At 42.0% G+C, this 7,942-nt stretch overlaps 2 protein-coding genes across 5 annotated transcripts in view; one reads left to right on the forward strand and one right to left on the reverse strand.

The window, feature by feature from the left end:
* Window positions 1-7,942, reverse strand: part of CACNA2D3 (calcium voltage-gated channel auxiliary subunit alpha2delta 3) — a 793,860-nt gene that overhangs the window by 121,726 nt on the left and 664,192 nt on the right. The window lies entirely within an intron of this gene.
* On the forward strand, window positions 638-6,476 carry LRTM1 (leucine rich repeat transmembrane protein 1). The gene is made up of 3 exons (XM_039867425.1): window positions 638-1,093; window positions 3,651-4,247; window positions 5,953-6,476. Exons 1-3 carry the CDS (start codon window positions 1,039-1,041, stop codon window positions 6,384-6,386), a joined length of 1,086 nt encoding a protein of 361 aa, XP_039723359.1. The 5' UTR covers window positions 638-1,038; the 3' UTR covers window positions 6,387-6,476.

Raw genomic sequence — 7,942 nt, forward strand, 5'->3', positions numbered from 1 at the left:
AGCACAGTTTTTTACCCTTACACGTAGTCACGGTGGGCAAGCGGAGCATTTGGGTGTGCCGAAGGGCGGCTTTAAGCATTAAAACCCTGCCTCAACAAATGGCACATTTAAAGAGACCTTCCAGTCCCTGGAGGGAAAGTTCCCAATAGCTTCAGTTAGCAAAGTCACAGTTCATTGAAGCCTGATGCTTGCAGGAGCGGCTTTATTGTTTTATATGTGAAAAATCAGGGAAATGATGAAAGATTGTGAAGAATTTCCAAAGTCACATAAACAGAAAGGTCAATTCAAAAGGGGGTGGGGAGAGGAGATGGGGAGCAAGCAAAGGAGCAGCTGAGAAATGTCTGTGGCACCAGGGAGAAGAGACTGTGATGTCCGCTAAAGGAAACCATGGCTATGAATTTCAGGGCATCAAGACCCTGTCAACACAGCTAATCCTCGCGAATGTTGGCTGAATAACCCTTCGATGACCAAACATGTGCACTGTGAAACTGTGTCAGCCTCCAGCAGGCCAATTTGTCCTCATATTACACACTCTGCTGGCTCTGTTGCTAGACCCCGAGATCAAGGATCCATGGTGAGCATCCCCCAACCTGACAAGGGTTGACACAGCATGGTTAATAAGTCAACAGAATTCAGAAGCCACGACCGGATTAAGAAGGCAGTTTTATTTTGGTGCCTTGGACTTCAAGCAGATTAAATAATCAAAAAGGCTGAGCCATTGGGGTCATGTTTGAATGCTACAGCTGTTCACCGAGGTTTGACAAACATTCTTTCTGTGGCTCGTCGTCTGAATGGGAAAGGCAAGGATGATCTTGGGGAGGTCGACACTTTAAGAAAGAAGAGGGGCACAATCAAAAGATCCTCTAATGGAAAACAATCCCAGCCAGATGGAGACAGGGGAAGGATGGCTTAAATAAGTGGTCTCCTGAAAGCCACAACTGTTTTCTGCATTGAAGAAAAGCATAAGCAGGATTCAAAAGAAGTGAATGAAAAGCTGGATTCTGATTTTGCTGAATCAGTTTGCTGATCTGCAAATTAATGAAGGTGGGCTACGGGTTCAACAGGGAAGCCTGTGGAGACTCAGTCATGACAGGTGAGCCATGATAAATCCCCTTGTGCCTTAGAAAAGTTCCCTAAGAGAGGAATAAGATACCCTCAAAAAGATGTCTGTGGGAAATCTATTTTCAAGTTGTGTTTCTTAAAGGACCAAACAGATATAAAAAATGTGTCTAATGGAGAGATGTATGTTTGAGCCATGTTGGGTCAGAGAAAGGGTGTAGGGATGAATGTACCTAGCCGTGATCAGATATGAAGTTGGCATGTCACGGGCCATTTCATAGAAAACACCATGCTTCAAGTTGGAGTTCATATAGCATCCTCTTTGGAGGAGGGTACAGTTGGATGAAAAAAAGAATGAACAAACTGGCTACAACCTCAGGAAGACAAGCTCTTATTAAAGACTAGCAGATTCTGTGGAAAACACAATTTCATTTAAGATTTAATTTCTTACAACTAATGAATGCTTGAGACCCATAGCTAAAGTGTGGGGTGCTGACTATCTCTGATGGGAAGACATTTAGCTTCGAAAAGTATTATTTAGGTTATTTGAAAAATTATAAAAAGGAAAACATGGATTTTACTCTTTTATATTTTGGAAGAAGAAAGGGAACTGTGATGTTCTACATCCCTTGAGCTAAACTAAACTGAGCACAATTTGCTTCAGAAGGCCCTCCAGACATCTTCCCTCTTACCCTAATGTCTTGTTCACATCAGGAGAGAATTAAGAAACAGGCTCTAGTGCATTTGACAGCCACATTTTGTTTTCCCTAGTTAAGGCCCAAAACAAACAAACAAACAAAACATCTTCTTTCAAGATCATTTTTATGAGTAGATAATTATCTTGAGTTTTAAATATTATTCTGTAGCCTTGTGAATTCCTCTATACCAATTTAACAAAATGTCCTTGACAGATGTTTGCCATATTTTGAAATTCAAATCTCTGGAAAAAAGCAGGGAGTGATCTAGCTACTCTGGAGGATGATCTAGCAGTGTCTAAGAAAACTCAATATCCTCTCTGAACCCTGCAAGGAGGTACCTACTGATTCTAGAGACCCTCTTCCATGTTTCTACACAGTGCTATGCAAAAATGCTCTTTGTAGCATTATTTATAATGAAGAAAAACTTCAACAACTCAAATGTTCTCAGTAAGGAAGTGGCTAAATCATAAATGGTATGGTCTCACCATGGAATATTCTATAGTAATGAATTAGCTCTGCATGTATCCATATGGATGGATCAGTTTTGAGTGAATAAACTGCAGAATGAAGCATGCTGATGATTATATTTCTGTAGGTTTTTAAAAACCACTATAAAAAACAGTAGTGTGTGTGTGTGTGTGTCTGTGTGTCTGTGTGAAAGGCTTTGACAGGAAGTAAAGCACAGCAAGTTAGAACGCTGACAAACTGGAAGCAGATTGCCTGTGTTCAAATCATGGCTCTACTACTTTATCATATGTGTGACCTTGGGCAAGTGATTTGAAGCCGTTCTTGAAGCTAGTCTCTGTGCCTCAGATTCCTCACCTTCAAAATGGGGACAATAGTAGAACCAGATTTATAAGGTAATGAGTGTTAAATTAATTAATATATACAAAGCAGTTAGAATAGTGCCTGGCTCAAAACACATGCTGCATGTTTATTTGCTTTTGTTATTGTTATTAAGGTTATTTTTAAAAGGCCTAGTGGGATACATCAGCAATGGTGGGGGCAAGGAGGATTCATGTCACAAAACATAACCTCAGTGCTAATCTAAGGGAGTTCAGCTCTATCAGTAAAGCATTGTTTCTTTGAGTTAGAAGAAAAAAAGGAAGAAATACGACAACTAATGAATGACTGACAGAACTGTGTTATAGGAACATGGGCGTTGATTATCCTTAATGTGTTTCTGTACTTTTATAGAATTCCTGAATAAAAAAGGGGTCAATCATCATTTATGAATTATTACACTTGCACAGCTGAACATCAATATACAGGAATGCCTTAGACCTGCCCTATCCAATAAGGTACCCACTGGCACCATGTGGCCATTTATATTTAAATCAATTAAAATGAAATGCAAATAAAAATTTAGTTCCTTGGCTGTATTAGCCACAATTCAGAGCTCAGTAGCCAGTGTAGCTAATGGCTACCATATTGGACAGCAGGTAAAGAACATTTCCCTCACCACAGACGGTTCTATCGGACAGCACGGACCTGGAGCATACTTTTCAGAAATGTGAATATCTGAATTCCCTATCACTCTCCCATACTTCTGGCCCCAGAAAATTCTACTACACCTTACAAAGGGCATGTGCTTCAGAAAGATTTCTTTCATCTTTCTAGATATCCTTAAGTCTTCCATCTTCTGATTTCTGAGCCACCGAGGAAGTATGTTTTCTAAGGCCTCTGTCAATATTTACCACAGAATTTGCAATAGTTATTGACGCTTGGGAACATACCCAGTCCAGCCCAATTCTATGAAAGTATGGTGAACGGAAGAACCTCTCTTTCAGGTTGTGGAAGGTGGCTGACGCAGAATCACATGTGAATTCAAAGGGGAACAAATGGTGGTGCTACAAACTGGTTCCTATCTCAATTTTTTTCTGTTTGTTGTAGGTGAACTGCTCCTGCTTTCAAGTGTGATTTTCCTGCTCCAGGTGGTGTGTGGCTGCCCAGAGAAGTGCCGCTGTCACTCATCCTCAAACACTGTAGACTGCAGCCGGCAGGGTCTGGCTGAAATCCCTTCCAACTTGCCTCTTCAAACTCTAACACTACATTTACAAGATAACCAGATACACCAGCTTCCTGCTTTTGCATTTAGGTCAGTGCCACAGCTCACGACCTTGAACTTGTGTAACAATTCCCTTTCAAATCTGGCCCCTGGAGCTTTCCATGGGCTTCAGCACTTACAAGTCTTAAACTTAACCCAGAACTCCCTGCATTCCCTGGAAAGCAGACTTTTCCATTCCCTCCCACAGCTGAGGGAGCTTGATTTGTCATCAAACAGCATAAACCACCTTCCCACATCCCTGGGTCAGCGTTGGGAGAACCTAACCATGTTTTCAGTCCAACAAAACCAGCTTCAGCAGCTCGATCGCGCGCTCCTAGAATCCATGCCCAGTGTGAAGCTACTACTTCTCAAGGACAACCTCTGGAAATGCAACTGCCACTTGCTTGGTCTTAAACTCTGGCTGGAGAAATTTATCTATAAAGGTCAGTAATGTCTATTTGGAAAACTCTGCCTAGGATCAACCTTATCTGTTCTCTGCATTAGAAGGAATGTTGAGGAATGTGCAAGGGGCTGGTGTAAGCTTTTTTCACATTGATGTCATTTCACAGTATGGCAAAAGTGGCCAGTGAGTCATTAAAGGGTGTTTAAATTTATCTACAAATATGATTCATGGAGATAACTTTCTACTTTTTGATTAACAACAACATTATTTATCTAGAAACTAGAAGCCTTTAAGAAGGAGAGAAATTCAATCGCCACCTGAATAACTGCTCAACTCCAAAGTGACATCGAATTCTATTTTCAAGTGTGATCCAACTGGAGTGGGTTGAGCTTTGCCATAGCTACTAACCCCGATGTGAACTGGGCCACCATAACCCTTGCGCTGCAAAATGGCCTTGTTAGCACTCAGCTTATCAGGCTCAGAGGGAATAGATGTGAAGGCATTCCCAAAACTCTGAAGTGCTATGCGACAGAAAATTCTAATAACCTTGGGAAGTGATGACCTCCCGCACGTGACTTTCTGGTATAATTTTGTAATTCACCTGTGGTATATACAAAGAGTCTCCAACCTAACTTGGGTAAGAGTGGTGCCAGGCTTTACAGGCTTCACAGAGTTTACTTGGTAAACTCTGCTGACCTCAGGATGCTCCAGAGAGGAGGAAGTAGAGACAGGCAGCGAGCGTAGTGGGAAAAACTGGGATCAAGGGGGTGAGCTGGGTTTGGGTGTTGTTTGTCCACTTATGGATAACCTTAGACAAGAATTATCCATTACAGCGGATTTATTACCCATTGTGAAGACTTACTTAACAGGGCTTTACCAACTATCAAGCTAGATACAAATAGGTTTTTATGGCAAAAAAAATTTAGTCAGAACAGTTTATTTGCCTGAGGTCACATAGTAAATTGGTGGTCAAATTTGGCCAGAATGGAATGTTAGCCCAGTGCTCTTTCTGGAAAAGAATTACTAGTCACCAAAATCCTCCATATAGTCTATATACCTGAGGAAATCAATTGCCTTAGAGAGAATGAAAACTGGGTCTAATAACCCATTGGAAAGTTCGGTACTGGGAAGTATTAAATGTTTTAAGGCCTGAGGAGACATGTTAATTGTACTTAATCCCATGAACTTAACTAACATTCCTGCCAAATCTTCAGATACGTGAAATACGAAGACCACAATGTCTCCATTTGGCATCGCTGAAGTGCCGCTAGACACAGAGGGTCTTCGTAATTAACACATAACATCACAGCAAAGGATGTTTGTTTTATGTATTTACTTACTTAGAGTCCAATGGGAATTTGGTACAACAGATTTTTTTGTTGGAGAGGCTCGTTAGGGGATGTGAGTGGCAGGAATGTCCTCAACGACAGTGCCCTCGGGTTAGCCCCGGTGCCCCTTCTTGTCAGCTTCTGCCCTGCTTTTCCCTTGGCATTTGTAAGGTAAAGGTGACCCAGCTTCTAGTGAATCCTTGGTCATATATAATTGCCAATTTAGTGTGTGGCATTTTTAGCATTTGGCCAATTTAGAAATCCTAAAATCATAAAATATGGTTGTTAAGTTCTTTGACTCCAGGAGGGAAAAAAAAGGTGCTTTATAAATTCCATTTGCCTAACTTTTTGCAGGTTGAGGATTTTGGAATTTAGTCGCAGCAGATTCTTATCATCTTTTGCTTTTGTTTTTTCAAGGGGGAATAGTGGACAGTGTCATCTGTGCATCACCGGACACTTGGAAGGGACAGGACCTCCTTAAAATCCCTCATGAGCTGTATAAGCCCTGCCCTTTTCCATCTCTAGATCTGGAGCCCTCACAGGTGCAGCAGCCAGGTTCTGCCCACCAGGCTGACCCAAGGCCTCCTGGGAGCTACAGCACTGGGGAGCAAGACCACTCGGAGTGTGAGCTCAAACCCAAGCCCAGGCTGGCCAATCTGCGTCATGCCGTGGCCACTGTCATCATCACTGGGGTTTTGTGTGGGATTATGTGTCTCTTGATGTTGGTGGCCGCCATCTATGGCTGCACCTACGCAGCTATTACAGCCCAACAGCACGGAGGACCTTTGGTTCAAACTAATGAGTCTGCAAAGGCAGAAGGAAAAGAGGCACTTGACAGCTCACCAGCCTGAGAGCTTGCATCTCAAATAGAAAGAATCACTTTAGGCCAGAAGAATGTATCTGAGTAGAGTTGATGTGTTCACTGTTTACTGCCTCACTTTGCTTTTTCCAACAGGGGAAAAAAAAAATGAGTTTGGAAAAAAAAAAATCCCTGGGAAGAAATTTATGCTGAGATTTTTAAAATACCACAGATGAAACAGAGATGATATTTGTGTTCTGTGCTTGAGAAGTTATTAGAATTATCCTATGTGGGAGAAGGCAGTACAGAGAGAAAGGGGAGATACCATCTCTTTAAGGTACTCTTCCCTGCATTAAGTTGCTTTTACAGAGAACAGAAATTCAAATATGTGTGCCAGTCAGCATTCCTGGGAGCTTTATGGTCCATTGGAAAATTGCCCAATTTCAAGCGCCTGGGAAGAAGCTGGTGATCTTACCCAAGGGGCACTGAATGCCTCTATAATTCAAGTTCATGCTAGATCGGTGATACTTTTAGATGTTGTGTATGTTATATATTTAATAGGAGCGTCTGTTGGTTGGGAATTTTGTAGCTTGCCACAAGAGTCAGATTATATTTAATTTTCTAAATCAGAAAACCATTTTGGGCTTTCTAGGCCACAGACAGAGGAAGAGGAGGGTTCCATGTCTGGATAATGGGACTCAGGCCCAGGGTCTGGGGAAGGTTTTTGATGCAAGGGTAAATAACACATAAACAAACACAAAGAGGATGGGGAGCCAGAATTCAGGGCACATATTACTGAAAAGCCATATCCACCAAGCGATTGGAACCTTCCATTTATAACTCTCACAGCAGGAACGAATTTAGGGTGGGCTGAGAGCGAGATAATGGCTTATGTGTATCTGTATCCACATACACAGTGCACAGAGTGCGTAGACTGTACGACCACACCCACACATAAACATACTCGGAGCAATCAGTTTACCCACTAATGAAATGCAGCCGTGGCAGGGTGGAAGCCAGCAGCTGTTGACCACCACCCAGATTGTCTACTCAACACTCTGGCATAGGAAGTAAGAAGGAAGTCTGAAGAGAGTGGGAATTATCAAGAGACTCGAGATATGTGGCAGCAGCCATCCTGAACATTATTTAGGCCGTCGTTTTAAAAAATCAGGCGTGGCTTGCTTTACTCCACAGACACGGTCCTGAAGAGTTGCATGCAAAGTGAATTTTTGTAAATTGAATCATCATTTTAATGCAGTAGGGGAGCTCACTATTTAAAGGAACTTTTCATGGAATCTTTCTGTAGTGACAATAATTGGCTCCAGATTTATGCATTTTGTAAATTGGCATTTTCTCATGCTAGGTTTTCTTAAAGTAGAATCTACCTGCTTGCTCTCATGATGCCCCATCTCATACTTAGTCACCTGTTAGTACTGAAATGACTTTACACAGAAAAGTTAAGGACAAGTCAAAAGCAGAGCATGGCAAATATAGGGCAACCTGTCTCTCCAGAAACCTTGAAAGACATTGGTAATCAAGCCCAGCTCTCTTCCCAGCTGAGCCTGGATGCATCACAGATGCCTTCTTAAGGCAGCACTGTAGGCAACC

This window comes from Pteropus medius, unplaced genomic scaffold, assembly GCF_902729225.1.
Source record: "Pteropus medius unplaced genomic scaffold, Ma_sr-lr_union100, whole genome shotgun sequence".
NCBI classification, from domain to species: Eukaryota; Metazoa; Chordata; class Mammalia; order Chiroptera; family Pteropodidae; genus Pteropus; species Pteropus medius.

What these genes read in the sequence shown, in the direction of transcription:
- LRTM1 (XM_039867425.1), top strand. Translation starts at nt 1,039, where the DNA reads ATGAAGGTGGGCTACGGGTTCAACAGGGAAGCCTGTGGAGACTCAGTC. An exon ending in TGGAGACTCAGTCATGACAG is followed by an intron (nt 1,094 to 3,650) that starts GTGAGCCATGAT and finishes TGTTTGTTGTAG; the next exon opens with GTGAACTGCTCCTGCTTTCA. An exon ending in GGAGAAATTTATCTATAAAG is followed by an intron (nt 4,248 to 5,952) that starts GTCAGTAATGTC and finishes TGTTTTTTCAAG; the next exon opens with GGGGAATAGTGGACAGTGTC.